General features: G+C 41.9%; 1 protein-coding gene across 2 annotated transcripts in view; it reads right to left on the bottom strand.

The window, feature by feature from the left end:
* Positions 1-27,710, bottom strand: part of SEMA3C (semaphorin 3C) — a 480,273-nt gene that overhangs the window by 60,676 nt on the left and 391,887 nt on the right. For both annotated transcript variants that reach the window (XR_011202287.1, XM_069228681.1), the window contains exons 13-14: positions 23,200-23,288; positions 15,106-15,147 (exon numbers count right to left, since the gene is read on the bottom strand). Coding sequence is in view for 1 of the 2 variants with exons in the window: in XM_069228681.1 (XP_069084782.1) it covers positions 15,106-15,147; positions 23,200-23,288 (131 nt within the window). In the remaining variant the exon portion in view is untranslated. The remainder of the gene's footprint in view (positions 1-15,105; positions 15,148-23,199; positions 23,289-27,710) is intronic.

Consider the following 27,710-nt stretch of genomic DNA (forward strand, 5'->3'; position numbering starts at 1 on the left):
GCTACACATGGTTTTACAAGCCAACTCTGTGGATTGCACAATCAGTGCTGCGGTCAACAGGTGACATTTAACTTCCAGCCCCTGGGAGCATTTTCAACACCATATACCGCAAACTTATAGGCAAGTTAATTATGTCAATTAAGGGTAAATGAAATGAGCACAAGCACTTCAATCCTGTTTAGCAGGGATAAAGGGCACAGAGTTTCCACGTTCAACAAAACAGATAAGGCAAACACTGGAGGATTGTTATGCCATAAATGGTAATTTTCTACAAGACCTCTTCCCTCTGCTTAATTTATTTTCAGACCTTGCAGCTAAGTCTTAGGCTTGAAGTTGTGGAAAGTAGCACAGTAGACTGAAGTTACTGACTCTTCAGCTTGAAAGCATAGCCAGGCAATACTCTTACAGGTCACATTGATTGTGTGGTTTAGTGAAGTATCAACCATTCTAGAAATGAAAGTGACAACCCCATGGTTAAAAAAAGCAATTCAGTCCAATGATTTTGGCAATGAAAGCGCTGGATACTGCTCTTGATCAGCACAGACCCCGGAGTTGCTGCTTGAAACTCTAAGATTGAGAGCAGCGTTAGGACTAGTAAGGTGCTGCTCAAAGGAGAGCTGGTCAGAAACAAAAAAAAAAATTCATATTCTCCTCTGATCAGCAATATTGAGTTGACAGGTCTCTGTTAAAGTAAAGTGACAATAATGTTGCACTTAAAAAAATGTGCAGAAATATACATGACTTCAGGAAAGCACCGGTGTCATTTCCATAGAAGGAAAAAAGATTCACGGCAGTCTATTACAAAATAATTTATCTTTGTCACATCAGACATAAAACAGACAGAGTTAAAGCAAAGTTATATGGCTTGCAAATTTGTTTCCCGTTAGAGTTCATCATGAGTGAGAGAAAGTGACAGACGTGAACGCTTTTTTCCATTATCATTTTTCAACCTCTTTATATTCACTCTAATTTGAAGTCCTCACGCACTCACTGCTCCTGTCAGATGAGAGACTGTGTGGAGACATGATTTGTTCCATGGAATAAAGATGTTAGAAGATGATGAGGTAGTGATGACATCAGATGGAATGTGAAGAAAGAAGTCAAGAGGGTTGAAAAGAAGTGGAGATCTGCTGAAGATGTCTTATAAAGAAATAAAGAAGATATAAGAAACAGATTTACTGGAGTATGACCTTTACATTGGCGGCAAGCTGGTCTGAGCGGGGAACAGACAAACAGAAGACAGACATCTTCACCCCTGGAAACCTACAAATGCATCATTTTCTGGGGCCAAGTTAACTTTTTTCCTATGAGCTGTTAAATGTGGCAGAATTCGTGAAAGTATAAGACTCAGACCTGGAATCCTTGGCGTGGTCTCCTTTCTCTTTTTTTGCGTCTGATTTCTATGTTTGAATGTTGCTGGACTTTGTTTGTGCTGTTTTGGTACTTTGGGCACTTTACCACTGCTACCCAGTGCTAAAGTGCAAGTGTTCCCTGTGCAAATTGTATGTGTAAATGGCTTTTCCATGATTGGCATATTTGATTTACTAGTAAGTACCTAGTAAAGTTTGCTAGAGTTGCCCAAGGACTGTACATGAGATGCCCTGTAAGCATGGCTCAGACCTGCCACTGCAGTGTGTGTGTGTGAAGTTTTAAACTGCCAATTCGACCCCGCAAGTGTACCCACTTGTGAAGCCCAAACCTTCTCTTTTTGTACATGTAAGGCACCCCTAACGTAGGCCCTAGGTTCCCCCATGGGCAGAGTGCAGTGTATGTTAAAGGTAGGACATGTAGTGATGTGTTTTACATATCCTGACAGTGAAATACTGGCAAATTTGGTTTTCACTGTTGCAAGGCCTATCTTGCGCATAGGTTAACATGGGGACTGCCTTTTTAATATCTTTTAAGTGCAGGTACCCTTTGGAAGCAGATAGAGATATGGAGTTTGGGGGTCTCTGAATGCACAATTTAAAAATACATATTTTGGTAAAGTTGGTTTTTAGATTGTAAGTTTGAAAATGCCACTTTCAGAAAGTGGGTATTTTGTTGCTTATCCATTCTGTGCTTATGCCTGCTTGTGTATTCCACATTTGGGTCAGACTGACAGTTGGGCTGGTGTGAATTCCCTCTAGACAGTGAGGCAAAGGAAGCTGGGGTATAGCCTACATATCCTGATGAGTTTCCTGGGCTAGAGTGGGAAGGGAGGAGCTGACGCTTACACCTGAATGGACTGTGCCTGTCCTCACAAAATGCAGTCTCCAACCCCCTGGTGTGTGTCTGGGGCCAGGCCTGGGCAAGGCAGGATCTTGTGAACAACAGAGTCTTTTGTTGAAGTTTGCCTGCTTCAAAGGCAGAAAGGGGTATAAGTAGTGGACCCAAAACCCCAGAATTGTAGATTACTTCTGGAACCAAGAGGAACCTCTGCCAAGGAGAAGAGCTGAAGAGCTGGAGGAAGAGTACTGCCCCTTCGCCTGTGAGTGTGCTTTACTGGGATGGCCTGCAGTTGTTGCTTCTGCCTGAAAGAGGACAAAGACTGGACTTTGTGGTATATTCCTGCCTCTGAAGTGTCTCCAAGGGCCTGGACTGAGTTTGCCTCCTGTTCTGAAGTCTGAGGGGTATCAAAGACTTCCTCTACCAGCACCTGGACTCTGTGCTGAGACTCATACCCTGCCAAGTGGTACCCTATCAAGTCCCTGGGCCCTTGAAAGGTGGAGCTGGTGGAACCAAGGTGGAAATCCATGCACAGGAGCCGTGCAGGGAAAATTTAGATGCACCACCTGCAACGCAGCTGTAAAAATGATGCACCACCCCATTGCAGCTGAGAAATCGATGCACCACCTGCATTGCGACTGGGAAATCGATGAATCACCTGCAGTGCGGCTGGAGAAACGACACAACACCCGCTTGTGGTTGCAACTACTGAAATCGACACAAGCCCCTCACCACTGTGCGGCCAGATTTGGTATGCATTGTAACTGGACGTCAGCAGTGTGAACCTGCCCAGAGCCGAGGTGCCCGTCTGAAAATCGATGCATCACTGTCTTGCGGGAGGGAAAACGACACATCGCTTACCTGACCTGAGAAGAAATGATGCATGGCCTCACTTGCGAGTAAGGAATTGACGCATCGCTGACTTTTCTGATGTACGCTCGCCCATGCAGCTTTATTTTTGACGCAGCCAGGTACTTTGTGTAACATCAACGCATCCATTTTTTTCTAAGGAGTAAGACTCTTTTTATTGTAAAAATTCATAACTTTACTTGTGTATGTTGGATTTTTGTCATTTTCATTTTGTTTGATTTAGATAAATATTGGCTATTATTCTAAGCTGGTATGGTGCCCGTTTTGTAGTGTTTTCACTGTATTAATGTGTGTATTGATACAAATCCTTTACACGTTGCCTCTGAGATAAGCCTGACTGGTTGTGCCAAGGTACCAAGAGAGTGAGCAGGGGTTACCTTCAGTGTGTATCTCCATTGCCCTGACTAGAGTGAGGGTCCCTGCTTGGACAAAGTGCAAACTGACTGCCAACCAGAGACCCTATTTTGAACAATAAGCAATTACTAACTTAGATATTGATACAAAACCGTTATGAACCATTATCAGCTCGTGGCAGAGAGTGGCCGAAGAAGCACGAGGGAAGCGCAGTGAAGCACACTGATTGAACGCGTGGAACGGTAGGAGTAACAAAGAGACAGTGTGATCAAAGATGAGCGCGAGCAAGTGTGCGCAAGGGTGAGGAAAGCACAGTGGAGCAGTGCGACTGAACATGCAGCGAAAAGTGTAGTGAGTAGCGCAATTGAAAGCACGAGGGAAGCAAAACAAGCAGGGCACAATAAAAACTATGAAATACCATTAAACAATACCTGCTGGCTGCTGAACAAGAATCGACTCCCTCAGGCAATAACAAGAATTGACTCACTCAGTCAATAACAACAGAAATAGGACTCACTCAGTCAATAAAAACAGAAATAGGACTATTTCTAAAAATAAAAATAAATGAGAATCTATAAATAGAATTTATAGATGGTTATTTTTTAGCTAATGATATTAGTTACTTTTGTTAATTTGTTATGTTAAGTTATTATTTTAGATTGATATTTTAGTTTATTTTGTTAAAAACTGTATATTTAATATTTAGGGATAAAGTTGATAAGAAAAAAACTAGAGAAAGGAAGATGGCCACCACCATTTTTGTCAACACTGGGGGATCCACGTATATACCTTGGATAAAATGGAAGAAAATATTCATAACTTATTTGCTAGCAATTAGGGGAGACTGATATGGACCACCTAGACGTCAGGCTATCTGACTACATCATTTAGGGATTGAAGGAAGGAAAATTTATGAGGATCTACCACAAGTATCTTTGGGAATGGCTTGCTGGTGCTCTAGAGCTTGTGAAGGTCAACCTACTTATGCGTTCAATATGTCAAGGCAAATGTTAGACATTCAACTCCCCAAAATAATTTTGTTCTTGAACGCCATAAGTTATTTTCAAGACTTCAGAGGGAGGATGAAGGTATTGCATCATACGTGGCAGCACTAAGAGGCCTTGTAGTGTCTTGTCGATTTTATCAATTAACTGACTCATTAATAAGAGACCAAATAGTAAGGTGTACATACAGCAAGAAAATAAAGAAAAAATTATTAATCAAAGATCCCAAATTGGAGGAAGCTATAGAAATAGCTAAAGGAATGGAACATGCAGCATTGTGTTTACAAGAAATAGACAAGACTGGTGATGAAAAAGAATATGATACAATAAATGAGGTTAAAAGTGTGAGTGGAAAGAAAATAAATAACTAAGACAAAATATAAAAACATAAAAGAAAATATAAAGACATACAAGGTAGAACCAGAGTTGAAGCAGAAAACATTTGGATGGAGAGAGGTGAAATGCTTTAGTTGTGATGCTCTAGGTCATATTGCAGCTAATAAAATGTGTGTGGCAAATAATGCTATTTTTAGACATTTTGGTAAAAGAGGGCATTTTGCTAAAGTATATCGAGCCCAAAGTGACTTAAGAGGTAATAGAAATGTGCATGTAGTAGACCAGGAAGATCAGGACAAATGTGATGGAATTTGTGAGGTGATTTTCAGTGTAAATGAGAAATTAGAACAGTCAAATGAAACTGATTGGTGCAAAATTGAAATGATGATGGAGGACAAGGAGTGAAATCTGAGAGTACTGATAGGTTAGAGAAACCTCATTGTCAAATATGTTTAGATAATATACCCTCAAAAGTGTTAATAGATTCAGGAACTTAATTCACTCTTATATCAAAGGAACCATATGGAGCCAAGTGGGCGGGGATGCAAAATTCTCGGTTATGTAAAGCAGATATAAAAGCAGTAGAATATGCAGGAAAGAGAATAACAATTTTGGGAATTAAATGGATGACAATCACTTTCAAGAAAAGAGCTGTCTAAGGATGGATATATATTACAGATTATGGTTCAGATTTGCTGGGGTGGTGCCACCAGAGGGCTTTAGCTTTAATATTAAATCTAAATGCAAAAGAACCACTTATGTAAACAGAAGAGGAAGAAATAGGAGACATAACTGAAGAAGTTGAAGACAAAGAGGATGAAAGATATCCAAAGGTATTTTTGAATTAGTTGGTTTTATTAAAGGGTTTTCCCATATAATAGTATTGAAAAAAAGAGCAAAACCAATAGTCCACAAAGTAAGAAATACACCCAACATGATGTGAGATCTTTTGAAACAAGAATTGGATAAGTTGCTGGAACACAATATTATTGACCCCATTGAGGCCTCTGAAGGGCTTGCACCAGTTGTAATTGCACCACAAGAAGGAAGAAAAATTTGGCAGTGTGTAGATCTTAGAGATCTTAAAAAACAACATTTGGGTAGACAGGTATACGCTTCCTAATATTTCTGACATGCCAGCAGTGGATGGAAAAGGACTAATGTTTAGTGCTCTCAATATGTCATCCACCCACCATCAGGTTAATTTATGTGAACAATCTAGACATCTTACATCTTTTGTTACACCGCTGGGAGCTTTCTATTATAAAAGAATGCCTTCTAGATTGGGCTTGGCCTCCTTGGTGTTTCAAAAAATCATGGAAAATATATTTTGAGATATAAAGCAGGTATTATTTTCAAGAAGAAATATTGATTGTAGGAGAAAGTGTAGATGAACATGATTTGTTGTTTGATGACGCAATGAAAAGGTTGGAAAACACACAATTTTACCATCAAGAAAGAAAAGTGTCACATTAGAAAACATGAGATAACTTACTTAGGACATCCTATAAACAGTAAAGGAACCAAGTCCAAGAAGAGCATAGTAGAAGCAATAGAAATGGCACCAAAGCCTAGTACTAAAGATGAGTTTAAGTCATTTCTAGGACTTGCGGAGTATTGTTCAAAGTTTGGTAAAACATTTACGGAGATTGTGGAACCCTTAAGAAAGTTAATGAAGAAGGGAGTAGAATTTATTTGGAATGAATACTGTGAACATTGATTTGAAGAAATAAAGAAATGTATCATTTAGGCTCCAACATTAGGACATGTTGATGTCACAGGGGAAATGTACATGACTACAGATGCCAGCAGTGCTGGTATTGGTGCAGTTTTAACACAAAGAAATTATGATAAGGAATATGTGGATCGATTTGCATCCAGAATGTTACAGGAAGCAGAAAGGGAATATTCCATAATAGAGAGGGAGGCTTTGCCTTGTTGTTGTGGAATCAATCATTTCAAATTTGATGTGTGGGATATACCTTTCAAAATAAGAACTGATAATGAACCCCTGACATATATCTTTAAAGGAGGGAGTGGTCTGGAAGGAAATGTACACTCCACAAATTTCAAGAGGGTTACTGTTCATAATGGACTACAATGTTGAAGTCAAATTTGTCAAAGGCAGTAAGAATGTGGTGGCAGATTATTTATCAAGGATGCTGATTACTACAGGGGAAGTTGTGGGTGATGTGATTGCAGAAGAAGACAGAATGAATACAGTGCAGATGGCTAGAAGTGTAGAGGAATGGGATGTTACTAAGGAAAAAGATTTAGGCCCTCATTGTGACATTGGCGGGCGGTGGAGGATGCCCGCCAATGCCATCCTGTCATCCCGCCACCTGTGCGGCCTGAACCACGCTGGCCCTATTATGGCTTCCCTGCTGGGCCGGTGGGCAGAAACAAAGTTTCCGCCTGCTAGCCCAGTGGGGGACATGGCCTTAACATTGTAGCCGGCTCCTATTGGAGCCGGCGGCAATGTGGCGGTGCAGCAGGTGCAGCAGGTGCAGCAGCACACCTCGTGCAATCCACTGCCCATAATTCAGGCAGTAGAATGCGCGATGGGGCTGTGCATGGGGGCCCCTGCACTGCCCATGCCGGTGTTTACCACCATGGAGAGGCTGGCAGATGGGAACTCATAATTTCCAGGGCTGCACTGTTTGCAGCACTGCCCTGGCAGATTACAACTGCCAGGACCGACAGGCTGGCAGCAGGCTGGCAGTGTCTGGCTCCGCCACAGTCATCATTTTGCAGTCGGACAACCACTTTGGCGGCGGTCCAACCGTAACCCTGGTGGTCTAGTGGAGCTAGCAGTCACATAGGTGATTACTTTAAGGTAAAGGAACAGTTGAGTATAGTCAATTACAAATTGATGAGAAGAATTCAATTAGTTCCTCAGAGGGAAGTTTGTGGACATATTATTGACACTGCACATGATGGACATATGGGTGAAGGAGTGAGGAAGAGAAAAATGAGGCAATCATATTAGTGGCCTGCAATGGATCGAGAAATAGAAGAGAAAGTAGAAATTGTGTAGCATGTGCAAATAGTTACCAGACTAAAATGATAAGAAAGCCTCCATTAGCAGTGATGGAATTCCCAGGAAAAATCATGGGAAAGGTTGGCCATTGACTTTATAGGTCCAATTTCTAGTTTAGGAGTGAGACATAAATACATAGTAGTATTTGTGGATTATCATACTAACTGGTTTGTAATAAAGACAATGGAACATTTGAATACGACAGGAGTAATTGAATTTCTGGAGGAAGTCTTTATAGAGAAAGAAATACCTAAAATAATTGTATCAGAGAATGGGGTACAATGTGTCGCTAAGGAAATGACGGATTATTTGGATAGGATGGGAACAATTCATGAAAGAGAAGCTCTTTTCTGACCACAAGCACATGGTTTACTAGAAATAATAAATTGTATTATAAGGGGAAATATTCAACTATCTTTAGCAAATCCACTTTTGTGGAGAAAACAGTTAAGGAAGATGATGTTGTCACACAGAACAACTCCACATTCAGTAACAGGAGTTTCGCCCTTTGAATCTTTGAAAGGAAGGGAACCAGTAATAAAAGAGTGTCCTATGTGGGTGAGAGAAAAGAAAATAATGAAAGTTGATCGTGAGATAATAAAACAAAATGTTATTTGTATGCAAGAGAGAAATGTGCAATATTTTAACAGAAGAAAGTGTGTCAAAATGTGTTATTTACAAAGTGGGGATGAGGTTATTCTAAAGAAGGAAGGAATTATTCGCAAAGGGGAGAGTGGTACTCTGTTCCGCAAAGAGTAAGGGAAGTCAGATGTAATGTAGTAATTTTCCAAAACGGAGCAACATGGAGCATGGGAAATGTATGCAAAGTTAAAAAATGATAAAATAATTACGTCAAATGTATTTTCTATTACTATCTTTAAAGTAACAACACAAAAATATGACAATGCAACATGTATATCAATTATCTGATAAGTTAGTACAAAGTATTTAATGTTGTTAAAATATATGTTTTATCAGTATATAAGGGAACAGATATGTGGAGACATGATATGCTCTGTGGAATAAATATGTTAGAATGTGATGAGGGAGTGATGACATCTGATGGAATGTGAAGGAAGAAGTCAAGAGGGGTGAAGAGCTCTGCTCTGCTGAACATGTATTGTAGAGAAATAAAGAAGATATAAGAAACAGATTTACTGTAGTCCGATCTTTACAGACTGTCTCCTCCCTGTCTAGCTCAGTCCAGCCAGTTATGATAAGAGCAGCATTAGGATTGGTTTGTCTGACTCAGGCATGGTAAAAGGACCTGGAGGCTGTGGTGTCTGTACCTCAGGCTCTCTGACTAAGCACAGGTTGCCTCACATGCACAAGAGACAGGTTTATATCCTGATGTTTATTTGGCCCTTCTTAAAGCCAGATAACCAAAACTAGTGCTCGGCCACACATATACAAACTAGTTTGTTAGTCCAGAGCAGAGTTGATAACTGATGGCTGTTAGAAATGGGGTCTTTGGTTGACAGTCAGGTTATCCCCTGTTCAAGCAAGGACCCTCACTCTAGTCAGGGTAAAAGAGAATCACCCTCAGCTAACCCCTGCTTACCCCATTGGTAGCTTGGCAGAGCAGAAAGCTTAACTTCAGAGTGCTAGGTGTAAAGAATTTGTACCAACACACACAGTAACTTAATGAAAACACTACAAAATGACACAACACCAGTTAAGAAAAATAGGAAATATTTATCTAAACAAAACAAGACCAAAACGACAAAAATCTGACATACACAAGTCAAGTTATGAATTTTTCAAGATTAAACTCAAAAATAGCGTTTAGAAACAAAAAATGCTTCGATGAGGTGTTAACACGGCGTCGTGATGGAGTCGTTCCCAACAAGCCGACACCAGCGGCGCCGGACACGGAGTCGCGTAGACCCCCAAGTACAGTACCTTTGGTGAAGAGTGAAAACAAATCAATGGACGAAGTCAGGGATCGCAGTGTCTGTGCGAAATGTTGAATCCACGCACTTCGAGCGGCGTCGGACACGACGTGGTGTGGTGAGTCGCGGACTTCAGCGGGGCTGCAGCAGTGTCGGGCCTGCGGAGGTCGTCGCGTTCCAGCGAAGATCACAGAGTCGGTTGCAGGCGGCGTCACCGGATTCAGCAGTGGAGTCGGTGCGAAGTCGTCCAAAGTCGATTTCCTTGGACTTCCACCAGCTTTCCTTTCAAGGGCCTGGGGACTGGATAGGGCACCACTTGTCAGAGCAGGAGTCTCTCCAGAGACTCCAGGTGTTGGCAGAGAGAAGTCTTTGCTGTCCCTGAGACTTCCAACAACAGGAGGCAAGCTCTAAATCTAGCCCTTGGAGATTTCTTCACAAGATGGAAGGCACACAATGTCCAGTCTTTGCCCTCTTACTCTGGGAGAAGCAGCAACTGCAGAATAGCTCCACAAAGCACAGTCACAGGCAGGGCAGCACTTCTCCTCAGCTCTTCAGCTCTTCTCCAGGCAGAGGTTCCTCTTGTTTCCAGAAGTGTTCTAAAGTCTGTGGTTTTGGGTGCCCTTCTTATAACCAATTTATCCTTTGAAGTAGGCCTATTTCAAAGCAAAGTCTCTTGTGAATGTGAAATTCTGCCTTGCCCAGGCCAGGCCCCAGACACTCACCAGGGGGTCAGAGACTGCATTGTGTGAGAACAGGCACAGCTCTTTCAGGTGTAAGTGACCACTCCTCCCCTCCCTCCAAGCACAGATGGCTCATCAGGAAATGCAGACTACACCCCAGCTCCTTTTGTGTCACTGTCTAGTGTGAGGTGCAACCAGCCCAACTGTCAAACTGACCCAGACAGGGAATCCACAAACAGGCAGAGTCACAGTAATGGTATAAGCAAGACAATGCTCACTTTCTAAAAGTGGCATTTTCAAACACACAATCTTAAAATCAACTTTACTAAAAGATGTATTTTTAAATTGTGAGCTCAGAGATACCAAACTCCATATGTCCATCCGCTCCCAAAGGGAATCTACACTTTAATCAGATTTAAAGGTAGCCCACATACTAAACTATGAGAGGAACATGCCTTGCAACATTGAAAAACGAATTTAGCAATATTTCACTGTCAGGACATATAAAACACATCATTATATGTCCTACCTTAACCATACACTGCACCCTGCCCTTGGGGCTGCATAGGGCATACCTTAGGGATGTCTGACATGCAAGAAAAGGGAAGGTTTAGGCCTGGCAAGGGGGTATACTTGACAAGTCGAATTTACAGTTAAAAACTGCACACACAGACACTGCAGTGGCAGGTCTGAGACATGATTACAGAGCTACTCATGTGGGTGGCACAACCAGTGCTGCAGGCCCACTAGTAGCATTTGATGTACAGGCCATGGGCACCTCTAGTGCATTGTACTAGGGACTTACTAGTAAATCAAATTTGCCAATCATGGATAAACCAATTACATACAATTTACACAGAGAGCATATGCATTTTACCACTGCTTAGCAGTGGTAAAGTGCTCAGAGTTCAAAAGCCAACAGCAACAGCTCATAAAAAATAGGAGGTAGGAGGCAAAAAGATTGGGGATGACCCTGCATAAACAAAAAAGTCCAACAATGGCCATCCCTACTTTTGAGTGTGACATTTCTTAACCCAGTACTACTAGCAAAATAGTAGGATAACTGTACCAAATGAAGTGAAAGTAAAATCACATAATGACCAAAACAATCTGACATTGGACAGGCAGTTGTATCTGAAAGTTTGCAGCCTGGCCAAGAGAGGTGGGAATGGTGGGGTGTAAGAGAGACAGTAGGAATGGGGTCTCAAGCTAAGACAGCAGGAGACTCTTAACCACAATTGGTTATCCTCCTTTTCTGTGTCCTCTAGGAAAAGCCACAGTATGGGGGCACAGTGGGGACTGACACAGGACCTCCTGGTGCTCGATCACTACAGGAGCAGCCCAGTGGCAGCTCCATCTATAATAACCGAAGAAATTGAGGATGGGGAGCAAGGAAGCTTTGAATGTGAGAATAATAAGAGGACAATGATATATAGCAGTTCCTTTTGAAACCCATAACAGTAACGGGATTTTGTAATCTCTCAAGAAATACTGAAATATAATGGGCTTGATGAACAGCCCATCTAGGCTATGCTTAATCATGAAAAACACAAGAGAGTAAAGGACTAATTTGGGTTGACCCAAAACCCATTGTCTATGTTTCACTATGTGCGGATAAATACTGTTTATTTTTTCAAGTATTGATAACATGACGACTACCAGACAGCTATGACTATCTCTAGTTAGATCTGCAAAAGAAATCCCCTTAGGTGTGCAGGGGAAGATGCAACTCATCTAATCAGGACACTTTGAGACCAAAATGTTTCCGGGGCGGAAAACGACTCAAGACAGTAGGGAGAAAAGCCATAGAATCAAGAGCACAGAACTAAGGCAATGAAGCCAACCAATTCTGGGTAAGTGGCTGGCCCTAATTCCACTGTAAAAAATAGGTCTTGCCAAAGACCGTTAAGGGTATCTTTAGCAGAGACGTAATAAAAGGGCAATGTATTTTTGCAAGATTTTTAGTGTACAAGATGGAGGCAGTAAATAATGTTTATACTTTTTTACAGGAAACTTTAAGATGCAAAAAGGCTCAGAAAATGAACAAGGAGTAGTTGAGAAAGATAGACTATCATGTAGAAACTGGGCTGATGGAGGAATGCGTTTTTGACCGAAGATTTAGTTTTGCTTTGCCAGTAGCTCTAATTTGTTATGGGGCTTCAGCGCTAATCAGGGCATCAAGGCATTAGTGTAGAGTGGAACAAAGGATATTGGAAAGGGTGTCTGACCATGTGCTTCTAGAGTAAAAGGGGGCATACCAAGTCCACAACTGTGTGTGTGTGAGGATAACAGAGACACATACATCTATCATAAACCAGTTAAACACAGAAAAAGTGAATGGCTTGCTGGTACTCTAGAGCCTGTGATGTTTCTGTACGAGTAAATACATTTAATATGAGGTGACAAAAACATGACTTTAGATTGTGGCTCTGGCACTTGCAGCAAAGGACACAGACAGCAGGGAGAGGTAGTGGCCCAAGGATGAAGTACAATGTGGTGATTGAGTGTCCCCATGATGTAATGCAGTGGTTCCAAACCTGTGGTCCGGAACACCTGGGGGTCCACGAAGCCTCCTCACAGGGTCCACGACTGCTTAGAAAATTAAATAATATTAACAAATTAGGTCCCCAGCATTCAGTGATGACTCAGTGGAGGGGTCCCCGGATTCCAATAATGATTCAGTGTGGGTCCCTGGGTTCCAGTAATGATAAAGTGGGGGTCCACAGAAGTCAAAAGGTTGGGAACCAAGTGTGTAATGTATTTGGTAAGTATTCCAAGTTTCAGTATAATGTGGTGTGCTAAAAAGAGGATTGGCTTACTGTCCCTAGAATTTGGGTGGTAGTTTCGTGATTTAGTGTCTTTAAGTGTATGCTGCAGTGTGATGAGGGAGAATACATTTGATGCAGCAGAATATCGTGAGTTACTAATTGTAGAATGCAACCCAGTCAGAGTAGGTTAGAACACAAATGATACGCTGTGGTGGGAGCTTCGGGTACCTACTGGCAGTGTAGTGTATTATTTTTTTAGTGTTTTTAAGCCACCAGAACCTCAAGCTGAACACAGGATATCCTTAAGAAAACTACTATTTCAAAAACTACAACACAAATACAATTCTACCGCTGTGCCGTTCAGCCTAACCATGATATTTTTCCTAAAGCCATTGGAATATGCTTCCACAAATAGGCCCTCATTCTGACCTTGGCGGGCGGCGGAGGCCGCCCGCCAAAGTCCCGCCGTCAGGTTACAGTTCCGCGGTCGAAAGACCGCGGCGGTAATTCAGACTTTCCCGCTGGGCTGGCGGGCGGCTGACCGCCCGCCAGCCCAGCGGGAAAGAGGCTTCCACGATGAAGCCGGCTCGGAATCGAACCGGCGGAGTGGAAGCTGTGCGACGGGTGCAGTTGCACCCGTCGCGTATTTCAGTGTCTGCGCAGCAGACAGTGAAATACATTTAGGGGCCCTCTTACGGGGGCCCCTGCAATGCCCATGCCAGTGGCATGGGCACTGCAGGGGCCCCCAGGGGCCCCGCGACCCCCCCTACCGCCATCCGGTTCCCGGCGGTCGGACCGCCGGGATCTGGATGGCGGTAGGGGGGGTCGGAATCCCCTCGGCGGCGCAGCAAGCTGCGCCGCCTTGGAGGATTCAATGGGGCGGCGGTACACTGGCGGGAGACCGCCAGTGTTGCCGGTCCGACCGCGGCTTTACCGCCGCGGTCGGAATCCCCATTGGAGCACCGCCGGCCTGTCGGCGGTGCTCCCGCGGTCCTCCGCCCTGGCGGTCTTTGACCGCCAGGGTCAGAATGACCACCATAGTCTTCTTTGTTGAACAACATACAGTGCTCAGTAAATAGAACAGCAGCTAGGTGTTTTCATCATGCACCCACAATCTGTGACTATTTTCAGGATTTGAGAAATTGCTGTAGTACCTTTCGTTCTAGGACACACTAATTATTTTCTTGCTTGCAAGTATAAGAAAAATATAAATATTATCCTAATGTGTGAGATGTAGTTGTACCTGGTTCACTGCATATACTTTAAGGCACAAAGAACTGAGGATGCTTCCAGTGCTTCCTGGGACCAGTGTCTGCTTTGAGTGAACCATAAGCCTGACGGTAGCAATACATGTTGAGGCTCGATCGATTCTGGCCCTGTGTAGTTAGGGGTGGTGTTCGACTCATTATGTGTAAACCCCAAACTATGTTTCGTTTTGATTGTGGTTAACTTTTGACATCACTCTGGTGCCTGCGCCCTATACACATTTGCCTGCCTATACAGCAAATATCCTAGTGCTTCTTTCTATATTAAATGAGCCATCCAATGAAGAGAAAATAACAGTTTTCTTTACCCAGACCTGCTTCACTAACAGTCACCATCAATAAGCGTTCCACAATGTTCCGTTGTTTATTCTTCCTTTCTTTCATGACGTTAACTTTGGCTTCGAGACACATTGTGACATCGTTCATCCGATGGTCCCTTTAAAGGTTTAACACAAATTGCCTTTAGCCACCGTTAGTCAAACTATAATTCCACCGCTAGCTCTTACGTGGCTGTTAGACTTTCACAGATACACAGTGAAGCAACAGTACTCAATTAAAATATGTGTTTTCTGCTTTGACTTGCCCTGAAAGTGCAAAATATCTTAGCAGTATATCTTAATGTGTCTTGAATCAAGTCCGTAAAACCTGGAGGAAATAAATTAATACAATAGCAAAAAGTTATCTGTACCTTTTTAGATGAAATCTTCATTGTTGTTATAGGGGCACGATTCTAAAAGAAGAAACAAAGAGCAATTATACAAAAAAGGAATAGGGTACCATGCTTCAGGTTATCTCATTTTATAATTTTCAGTGGCAATGGTATATCTGTCTCTCTGTTAACACAAGGTGGGCAGGTTGGTATTCGAGTGACTGACCAGATAGTCAGTGAGAAGAAAGTCATTCAGTGCTCTGGATAAGAATGTCAGAGTATGTAACATGAACAGAATCCTCTCCCGCTCCCCTCCCCCCAAGAAAGGGTACTGGTATCAACATGTATCAAACCCCTTCGTAGTGATGGTGAGAATCTGGAGCCAGGACAGTGCTTTGGTCTAGCACAGTGATACTCAAGGTACGGCCTGGGGGCCGCATGCGGCCCTCGTGACCTTTACATGCGGCCCCCTGGTCAGGAGCACTGGGCTGCTGCTTTCTTATATCAGCACTAACACTGAGAAGGAAGTTAACTAAAAAGACAAGCCTTTATTTAAAGGTTAATTGAAGTTAAAAAAGGGAAGCAACTAAGTCATCCCACACCAGCTAACTTTAAAAATACATTTGTTTCTAAAGGCATCCTGCAGCAAAAATGTAATAAGGTATTTAAATTTCCAAAGAGTATTTCATTAACATGCAGAACTTTGTCACCTTAGTACATCACATTATATTATATCAGTGCAGCCTATGTACACATCGGTCACATCACAGACAATACCTTTTGGCCCCTGGAATAATGTTTGTGAGTACCCATGGTCTAGCATATACTGTTTGACGAGGAAGGTAAGTGATACTCTATGGTGGTGAGACGAAGCTTTTGCAAATTTTGTCCTTTATTCTTAATACATCCTGAGATGGAGCACGCATAGGGCACCAAGGGCCATATTTATACTCCGTTTGCGCCGAAATTGCGTCGTTTTTTTTGACGCAATTTCGACGCAAAACTAACGCCAACTAACGCCATATTTATACTATGGCGTTAGAGGCGAATAGCGCCAAAGTTCCCGGAATGTGCGTCATTTTTTAGCGTGAACCCCTTCCTTGCGTTAATGATATGCAAGGGAGGCGTTCCCGTCTAAAAAATGACTCCCAGGCCTTTACGTGGTATTTATACTCCCGGGCAAAAGAGACGCCCGGGAGTTGGCGTGGCTAAAAACGGCGCATTTGCGCCACTTTTTAACGCCTGCTCAGGGCAGGCGTTAAGGGGCCTGTGGGCTCAAAATGAGCCCACAGGTGCCCTCCCATGCCCCCAGGGACCCCCCCTGCCACCCTTGCCCACCCCAGGAGGACCCCCAAGGATGGAGGGACCCACCCCAGGGACATTCAGGTAAGTTCAGGTAAGTATAATTTTTTTTTTTTTATATATTTTTTTGGTGGCATAGGGGGGCCTTATTTGTGCCCCCCTACATGCCACTATGCCCAATGACCATGCCCAGGGGACAGAAGTCCCCTGGGCATGGCCATTGGGCAAGGGGGCATGACTCCTATCTTTACAATGATAGGAGTCATGTTGATGGGGGATGGGCGTCGTTAAAAAATGGCGCAAGTCGGGTTAAGACGATTTTTTCGACGTAACCTGACTTGCCCCATTTTAAGACGCCCATGCGCCATTTTCCCCCTACGCCGGCGCTGTCTGGTCTACGTGGTTTTTTCCCACGCAAACCAGGCAGCGCCGGTCTGATTGCGCCGTCTAACGCCATTCCATAAATACGGCGCCCGCATGGCGCTTCAGAATGGCGTTAGACGGCGCAAAACTTTTTGACGCTAAACTGCGTTAGCGCAGTTTAGCGTCAAAAAGTATAAATATGGGCCCAAATATTACAAATATGACGTATAATGAGTCTACTTTTACGTATGCCGCCCCACACAACCACCTTGGAGATAATATTATGAGAAGGTAAAAGCGGTTTTCCCAATGGTATCATCACCAAATGAGCTTCCACTTTAAACATGAGGGGAGGTGGATACCCTTGAACGTTTTGACGAAAAAAGGAGAAATGCATGCAAATTGAAAATGATAGCAGTTACGGTAAAGTGGCTTTGCATCTCAATAGCACTATTTTTAATTCAATATTCAGTGATTGCCTGTGTATGATTACAGGCACCCACCAAAAGTCTATACTCCGGTGGGAGTACAGCTGCCTCATTCACGTGTTATACGTTCCTTAATTATCACATCTATCCCCTTAGCCACGACGTTTGATCCACGAAAACCCAAAGAGATAATGTTTAAGCGGAACCCCTCCTTTAAATATTACAACCTTCAGTCGTTTATCTTTACAAAAGCGCTATCCTCCTCTGCCAGGCGCCTTGCAGGCCTGGCTCGTAGCTCTTCTCTACCAGTCTATTTGTCTGCAGGTGGTGGACGCAGTCAATGCACTGACAGCCGGCTCACGCCATAAGCCGACAATGCATTTCCTTGGTAAGTTAGCCAGTCATCAGCACTCACTTTAGCAGCTGTTTGGAGGTTCTTGCTGCGTGCACTTCTACAGCCTTCCTGAACCAGGCATCCTATGAACACTTAAACATTAGCGCCCGTGGGGGTGAGCCAGTGTTTATCTATCCGCCGAGATAATCCGCGAGGATCATGAAACACCTCATATGGGATGAACACCTTATCTGAGAACAGGAACTCCCAATGCGCCGTTCGAAAAAAGACATATATTAAGCTAATCCTCCCAGGCACGCGTAATTCTTCCGAATTAATATGGGATACTAATGTCTACATTAGCTAGGAGATATGGCAGAACAAAGAAATCCGTTTCCACATAAGGCCTTAATTGCCCGGTTCATCATTTGTGTTTGCCAGTGATTGAAAATGGGAACAAGCTGTATTTTTTCCAACGCCATTGTTTATGTTTTGGACAGTTCTCAGGTTCAGAGGTCACACCGCATTAGAGACAACTGAATTTAATGAGCCAGGTCACAAAATTGTTTTTCGAGTCTAAGATAATGTGCATTTGTACACAGTGTGATTAATGCTTGCGAAATGGGTATACATAGACCCTCTGTGCAATGACGTTGCTCAGCACATATTAAGGGATGTGGAACATGCGGATTTTAGACTACCTCTTATTGACAGAGGGTTGCATTGAAATCTGCTCTTGACCATGTCCCATTCCTCTCAGGCTGTCATTAGAACAGGACCACACGGGAATGCACAGAGTAGACTGGGGTTGGGCCGTTCTGGAAACCACAACAACTTTGGCAAACCAGCTGGAAGTCATGACTAAAGTGGGACAATAGGACAATAAGTAGTTCATAGCAGCGTGTTCCACTCTGAAAGCAGACCCTAAACTACAGCCCAACAGGAAAATGCCTGTGTCTGAATAGGCCTGTCCGGTCTTGGCTTGGGGAAAGAAATGCCCCTCCGTGCAGTTTACACCCCATATGCCACAGTTCATAAAATTAAGGACTATGAGTGGCAAAGACACATGCAAGCTGAGTACCTGAGGATACACCAACCTACCCCTGAGAGCACAGCCAAACTACCTCCTGTTCTTGAAACATCTTTAGGTGAAAAATGCCTTTGAATTCCCTTTTGCCTGGGCCCTGACTTCATGTATTCAATCCTAGGACATACCTTTTTGATGTGGAGAATTGTGGGGCATTTAGGGCGCAACAGGCTTCTTCTCATTATTGTGCATTGTCATAGATCATGATTAGTAAAGGCACGTGTTATGGACTGGTTGTTTGAGGTAGTAGTAGCAGTTTTTAGTATTCAGAGCTCCGTTTGGTACGTAGTTGTCTGTGAACAGGGGTTGGATTTTGAAAGAATGTTTGCCTCTGTTACTATGCATACGAGCCAGCCATGAAATCAAAACTCAAGGAAATGTGCTTCAGTGTATAGAGATGGGTGTCAGAAGAAAGGGAGCCAAATTACCATTTTCACAGAGCATTGTACATGAAATGTGTCAATTGCCTACTTAAGAGGGTCTCAGTTTGAAGGAAAACCCTTGAAAGAGGAAGCAACCTCATTGTCAATCATGTAGCTCTTTATTGAAGATGAAGAGTTGTACTAACAAAATTGTCATTCACAAAAATTCCCTGACATCAGGTGGAAAATAAAAGACAATCATGTATTTCAGCAATAAAACACAGAAGAAGATGGAAGCAAGGTGGTGAAGAGTGTGATGAAAAACAAGTGAACAAATTAATTCCAATGCATCTTACCCACTTGATTGTCTCCACTGAATGTGATTTACCTAGGAATTGACATCATAGGAAAATACCACACTTGATCTTTGTTTAAGGACTTTGAATAACAGTGTATGCGCAGACCACCTTCTTGAGAAAAGATGGTCATAGGGCTTGTCTACACCCCTCTGCAGAAAGTAATGGCATTAATTTCGTAAACAAACAAGAAACCTAGGATTGACATCCTTCAGTCCACACTGGATTCCAGAGTCCCTCCAAAACCCACTAAGCCTGACACTCCAGGCAGATAATGGAACATCCCTTTGGGTTACAACACAGTTGGGAACGCCAGAGCCATCCAGCTGGCATGGATGTTTAGCCATATTCTGAGTGCAGTGTTCTGAACATCCTGGCCAGCATTCCTAAACATGCACAATGTTTGGTAAATTCAAGACAGCTCTCGTGGCAAAGATGAAGCATAGAGAAATATACTATATGGGTTTATCAACTATGTGTAGTTGTTTATTAGTATTTGCCTGTCTTATAAAGACCTGTTCCAGCTTTTTTTGTGTTTCTTTGAAGTTTGAGAAATGCAGGGTAGGTCCAGAATTAAATGAACGTTTGTGAATGTGTAGACCGCCATTGGTATCATCCCAAAAAAATTATAGGGGTAGCAGAAGTAACATTGTCTTTTGTCCCCTGTACCCAATGACATTTAAAAAACCTGGTGAATCTTGATTCTTGCTCCTTTTGATGGGCTTGGTATGTTGTTTGCATAAACTAACAAGGTATAAAGACACACCTATTGAAACATTCAGGTATAAGATTGTCTAAATTATTTGAGATTTGTAGATGTACACAAGGGTTTAAAGTAGCAACACCCTGGATTAAGTTGTTTTGGAATGATGCAATCAAAGGACATAATGTATGCTTCAGTTCACAAATTGATGGCATTGTTTATCCCTTGGTATTCAGAATTACCTTAGGTGAGTGTCACACCACGTCACAGAAATATATGAATCAGACTCTTAATGTTTCACTTAAAGTGGTTTAGCTAAATTCATATTGTAAATATGCTCACTCGCAGATTATGGAATGTTGGTCTGGGTGTTCATTAAAGGGTCAATTACGTAGGCAATATAAAGTATAAGTTATCAAGAATGAATAATAAATTATAAACTCTGTGTATCATAGCGAAGCAATCAGTCATGTCCATTGAAATAGACAGGGTGACTCGTTCAAGAATTCACTGTCTTCCAGGCATGTGGTCTTTGACAATTTTCATTGGTCACATATGCAGACAATGAAATACTATTCTTTGGACTTTTCACAAGAATTAACCAGGGCACATGAACTCTCTCAATAATGTATGTGAACTACCTACATAATTTAGAGCTAAACCTGTAAAACATAGATTATACATATATTACATAAGTTGTGTTTGCAATTGAACTTTGAGTAGTGAATGAGATAACCATTATTTTATTTTGTGCTATGCTGACAAGGACTTAGGTTTCTGGAGAAATATATTTTAACAAGGCAAATCCATAGTTGCAAGTTGTAAAACATATTAACAAAGCTAATACTACTAAACTTTCATACGTATTATACACCATACAAAATGTACATTTGTGTTCAAACTTTTACAACATGGCTGTTTCACTAATGCATTTTAATTACCTTGACTTTAAATGAACAAAATTAATTTAACAACACTTTTGAACTTCTTTATAAATTAAACTGTAACACAGTTTAACAAAGTACCTTTACAGTTTTACCTATGTTTAGTTGCGTGCTAACTTATAACTTCACTGGCAACGTTTTGAGAAGGTGACACATTTTTCAGTTTTATAAAGTGATTTGTTTTTGATTCACAGAAAGAAGTCAAAAGGCAAAAAAGGATTTTTAGGAAAAAAACATTTCCATGTGTAAAAAAAATTGAATTGTACAGTTTTTTTTCCCACAAATCCTACTTTTTAACTGACTTTTTATGAAGAAAACTTCAAGAAATTGCCAAAACACAACTTTGTTAATTTGACATATTTAATGGGGTAAACCACATGTGAATTAATCATATTTGTTCCTCTAGATATGCAAATCCTAACCTGTAGAGGAATGAAATGGAATAGAAGTTGCCTTAAATAAGCACAGAAGCGTAAAATGTTTAGATAATCAGTCATTTCGAATTGCCTGGAAACATATTTTTCTGTAACAGGCTCATCATAAAATTTAATTTTATGACATAATGGGCACTAACAATTCAGAGCGAAACAATCTTCACTATGGTTAAAAAAAATAAAAATGTAAAAAACTAGAATGTGTGTTAGAAGCGAATAAAATAATGTATGAAATATTATGTACACTGTATGTACAGCTAGAAAAAGGAAAAATACACTAACCTACCTTGCATTAAACTAACCATAGCTTGCATAATGTAAGTATGCAAATAAATGGAAAAAAAGATGTCACAGTTTTAAAATAGCACTTTATAAGATAACATGTCAATCGAGGTTAACCAATAGAGTGAATCCACAGTAATTATATCTAGACCAGCAAAAAGCAATAGATTCACAACATCGAAGGCTCTGGAGAAGCTTCAGTGGTCATTTGCATACTTTCAGGGGGCCTTCCAGTTTTTGAGGTCAGTGGAGGCTCCAGCTATCAGGGCAGAGGTTCATTTGCCTAAGCTAGACATTCCCGCCTGCCCGATGTGTTCAAAATGCTTTTGGTGCATCAGCCGATGCATTAGATGCTACAAAGGAAAAAATCATTGCCCAGAAGGCATCATTGGTTTTCCTTTTTTTATTTTACTGAAATAAGCTCCCAAAGCTGGAGTTGGATTCCTTAAAATGGAAATATCAATGTTCATGATGAACAGGACAGTATCAAAAATATTCTACGGTTTCTTTGCCCAGGACTGCCATATCTCATGTGGTGATGGTGGGCAGGGAAATCCAGTGCCTATTACCATGCACTAGATTGGAACAACAGTCATTACAGCTTAGCTGCTCAGTGGCCAACAGGGCGTTTGATCAAGGGTTTCCCATGGTTGGGCCAGCAGATGTCCCACCAAGTGAAACTCTGTGGTTCCTCCATCTCCAAATGGATCAGGCAAAGTGTGGGATTGGTTGGCGGCCTGCATCCACCCACTCCTAAATGTGGTCCCTTTTCTTTGTCACCTTCATGAAAAATATATTACAAATACCAGAAGTAATTGACGGGCAACAATTTAACACCTTCTCATACTAAGTATGCACTAGTAGGATTTCATTTAAAAACTTAAGTGATCCTAACACCTGATGGAAAAAGATTGTTCCAGAGGACCAAAGCATACCAGACAAGAGATAAGTTTACATTGAAAAAACCTCTTACTGTTGCTCAAATAGGAGAAAGGAAAATTCAAATAGTTTGAAAAGTCCAACTTTGAATAACACATGCAGTCTCTTCCCCATTCCAGTTTACTGTTGCAGTAAGCTGGATCTAGGAATCATGTGCAGTACCCGGACACAGGAAATAAGGAGAATGTGGGTCCGCACACACTATTCACTATAAAAATATTAAAAATACTTATATACACTGCCTAATCCTGCCGCCATCTCGGATGAGCCATTGCACACAGCATAAAATTTCAGATTTCAAAATTAAAATATTTCAGGGAAGTGAGACGGGAGGTAGATTTCCAACTCATATAGAATGAGATAGAAAACAGTTTAAACACAACTGGGTTTCATTAACAAAACGAGCATGAATTTACAGCATATAAAACATCAGCCGATTTCAGGGTTTCTTTACAGTTTTGTGTCAACTAGATTAAATATCCACTGAAACATTTGTATATTTGATCTCGTGGAAAGAGCTTTAAGTGTTTGCCAAATACTGTTAGATCAAAGTTTTGCGTAAACATGTACACTTGATTAACAGACAGAGATGCACAAACCTTGAAAACTTCCATTTCCTCCAGGATGAGTTCTCCATTTGCTGAGCTGTTGGTAGGCAGGACAACCACTTTCTGCACAGTTCCAAGGTCTGAAATAGAAGGTATGCTACAAGATCAATTACTCTAGGAATTATTATAGCAGTAAAAAGAGTATTTTCTTGCAAAGATTTACTTTAGTTTCAAAACATTTGATGTTGTATATTGCATTAGGGAAACCCCATAGCTTTTAATTCAAGTTTGGATACCTATCAAATAGTTCGGAGTGATTTAACCTATTTTGCTGAAAGACATGCACTAGTAAGCACACTTTTAGACAACCCAAACAGAATACATAGACATAACAAAAAGCATCTATAATTACATTTTTGACACACTGTATTCTGATTAACCAAGGGGAGCATAGGGGCTGTTATAACAAGTGTTTTAGATCACATCACTCAACATAAAGTGGTTGGAAGAGTTCGAGCACAGGAAGCTGTTTATGGGGCCATACATTTATTTATATATTTACTAAGGGTGCTACACTCTTACCTTGCAGCAGATTGTGTGTACCAAGAGGGAGATGGCTAGAGTTACAAAGCCCTGAATGATGAAAGAAATTAAACCATTCTCTAAATCTATAGTTTGATGGATTTTATGAAATGATTCTATTATCCATTTATCGGTTTATTTATCTTCTGTAATTGAACCATGATCGATTTCGCTGTTATTCAGTGCCGTGTGTAGATCACTGGGTGTTATGTCATAGCACCACTGTGAAAATTATCCCAGTATTTCATTTATGTGATACAATTCTAACTTGTAGAAAACCTGATTAAAGGTGAATGTCTCAGGTTTCTGAGGTTGCATTTCCAATTCACATGAAAGATCAGGTATGAAACCCCATATCAGTCATCATTCATGCCCCAAAGTACAACTCTGCCCTCATTTGCTAAAGGTATTTTTAATTTGCGCTGCACTCATAATACTCACCTGCTGCTTTTGCGTTGGTTTTTCAGTGCTTAATTTGTAAATGAAAATGTGCCGGTGCTCAAAGCCCTCCTCTTAAACACGCGGCTGCTGTAATTAGATGTGTGAACATGAAATACTGACGCAGTGTAATCCTACACAGTGTAATCCTAAAGCCAGTTGGGACCTCTTCAATCCATTACAGCCACTCCCTGTCCCTTCAGCTCACTCTTGCAGCTTTTTGCTTTCTCCCATTGTGCCACTTTTTCGTTTTGCTCTTCTTCCATCTTTCCCATATGTGCCTTTTGTTGGCAGTAAATTCTTGAGGCAGAAAAATAAGTGCTGGTGCCCTGCACCAGAAACCACGAGCACAAGTTAAGCACTGGTTTTACTTCCCCTCATCAACAATGAATGCAGCTGTCTTCCCCTATACCACCTGTGAACTGTCATTCTACACACCCTCCCATCCCTGTGTTTCTTCAACCAATATCTCTTCATTCCCTACACTATGGACTTAAAAATGTAAACAAAATACTCCAGGCCACCTAAAGGAGAACCAGCAGAAAGTGGGAAAGAGGTGGAACTAGTGCCTCACATGTCAACAGTTTTCAAAAGAATCCCATCCTGAACGGTGATTGCAATACAAACGTAACACCGAAGGAACATTTGTCAGGTTACAGTTTCTTGTTTTTAAAACCAATGTGTTAGAGCTGATGGGTATTCACTAGTAGGGATTTGCAATGTGGACACCTCAGTCACCTTCATTTTTTATTATAGGTTGGAGGAGGGAGATCTGGATTCAGTGGTGCTCATGTCCAGATATCTTTCTCTTGCGTTTCATAGCAAAGTATAGCTTGTTTTCATTAAACTTTATGGGCGTCTATGAACTCTTATGTAGTGGAATTTGTGATTGCATGTTGATACACATGCTGTTCTCTTTGTTATATCATCAGAATGATTTAGTTGCGAAGAGGAGACTAAGAAGCTGATGTTTGGTTTATTTAACAGTAATTCTATTATACTACGTCTCTGTTTCTCCTGAAAGTTCTTATGTATACTCTTGCATCTAGGGATTGTTCATACATTTAGTGGGAGGAGGTCTGAGAAGCCGAAATAGAAGTGATTGTTGGTAAGTAATCCTCTGAAGGCCATCCCATGGGGCAAATAATTTGTTTCTTTAGTTTTTGAGCAGCAAGATCCCCATCTATAAAGGCACATTAATCCCCATATAAGTGTAATGACTAGGACAAGGCAAAGATAATGTAATAGGATTACTGATTTGATATCAAACGTGCTCTTGAAGGCTGGCATTGAGGGCTACTGTTTGTTGAATGAATACATCTTGTAGCAGTAAGTTCCAGGTCAGCTGCATTCCAAACCAGATAACTCTGGGCTTGATTTTAGGTTTGACAGATGGTACTCCATCTGTGAGTGTGGCAGAAGGTAGTACCTCCACAGTAGTCCCGATGGTCTACTGACTTTCAGATTTAGAGAAGACCACAGTCCCAGCATGTATCTTGAGGAGAACTGCAGTTTTGGTGATTTCCTACAAGGTACAAAATGTTTGGTAGACGGCTGCCATTGGAAGCCTGGCATTTTTTGGGTGCAAGGCAAGTACTGAATGAGTGTGTTTTGAGGGGGGTTCCTCCCCAAGAAAGTATTTAAAAACAGAGCACATAGGTGCAATTTATCAATACTATTTCTGCATATTATTCTTGTATAGTTCACTGAGGCACAGCCAGGGGTTTATCATGGGCCATGATTGAGAGCGGTGGAGTTGAGGCTGACAGTACTGCGTGTTTCTCACAGTGCCTGTCAGTGGGCTAGAAAGTTGTTCTGAATACGTTGATTGAATCCTTAGCCTTTTTTCCAAGCGGAAAGAGCAGTGATCAAGTACTCCAGTTGCAATTGTCATTCTGTGAAATGCGTGTAAAGGAGGTTCACAGTTGTCAAAATACTAACAAAACAAAAGTAAAAAACAATGTAGCTCTTACAAGCAAGTGGTGTGTTGTGTGTTTGGGGCGTTTTAGCTTCAAGGCTGGATCAGAAGATGACAAGAGCCAGCCTGAAAGCTGAACGCAAAAGATTTTTTTCAGTTTTGCAGTTTTAGGATAGTGCAAACTTGACCCAAAGTTATTACAGCACCTCTAAATGAGCATCACGTACACTACACAGGTCATGCTCATTTGGCAAGGGGAAACTGAGAGTCTGATTTGTCCAGAACCACAGGTTGCCGAGCCGACATTAGGTACTGAACTTTGTACCCCTGCCTCAAAGTCGGCAGCTCTTGCAGTAACAACACCCCGATCCATGAAAAACCAAAACGCAGACTGACAGGCAAATATGTGAGGACTCCATCGACAACTTACCCGATAGTGGCACTGTGCTAGGTCTTGATCTGATCTGACTGGTCAGCAGCACGCACACCTGCCCATAACAGGGTGCACCAATCAGGAGGCCAGGAGGAGGCAAAAGAGGCGCTTCTGCCCTCTCACCCTTTGATTTAAATGATGAGGAGCAATGCTGTAAACAGATACTCCATGCCTAAAGCATGTTAACAGCATGCGTGGGACCCAAAGTCTCTGCGATCCCGTAAATCATTCACAGGCAGCATTTTGTTATCCCACCCTTTCCCAACTCTTCACAAATGACAAGTGGGGAAAGGGTGTTGCTTGCAGCCTGTGAAGTGATTCACAAGCAGCCCCAGGAAACAGAGGGCTGCTGCTTGAAATGCCTGGGACTGCTTCAAAATGTACTGCTCCTGCGCTTCATAATTGGGTGGTCTCTTGAGACCCCCAAGAATTGCAAGCCTAGGCTGACGTGTGCTTAGCATAGGTTTGAAAAAAACAAATGGACACTAGTGCGTAACTGTCTCTGGATAGCGCCTCACTGTCTGACTCTCATGTTAGCGAGGACAAGAAGCAGCGAGGCACTGAGGGAGGCACCCGACGCAGGATTTATTTAAAGCCTTAATATTATTAGGAAAATGTGTGTTATGTGTACGTAATTGTTCTCCGCAGTTACCATCTGCTTAACCAGGAAATCCCTTTGGACGGAGCCCCGATGCCCACTGCTAGGAACCACACCTGGCCCTGGTGCTTCTGGGTGCTGTTTAATTTGTCACTCAGTGAGCTGTCTAACATGGATACTGGACACTGACCATGATGTGAACTGAAGACCCACATTTACTGTTTTCATGATCATGAGAATGGGGACGTGTAGTGGGATACTGATGTTAGTGTTAGTGACATTAACACTTACGTCATCATTTAGATCATTTAGACTATGCACTTAATTCCAAAGCCCAATTGAATCAAAATAACCTCAGGCAACCACTGAATCCTAATATGCTAGTTTTTAGTTAATAGCCTTTACACAGTATTACCCATATGGAGTTGTAACCATGTGGACTCATACAACAAGGAGTACATCTGAGAAACAGTAAGGCCCAAACATCAAGAAACCTAGCAGTAGGAACTAATGCTACAACTGGTGCTATATTCGGTCTGCAAGGATGGCGTGCTATCTCTGTTTCTGGGCCTGTGGGAGTGCTGTAAACTGCC

The sequence above is a fragment of the Pleurodeles waltl genome, chromosome 4_1, assembly GCF_031143425.1.
Source record: "Pleurodeles waltl isolate 20211129_DDA chromosome 4_1, aPleWal1.hap1.20221129, whole genome shotgun sequence".
NCBI lineage: Eukaryota > Metazoa > Chordata > Amphibia > Caudata > Salamandridae > Pleurodeles > Pleurodeles waltl.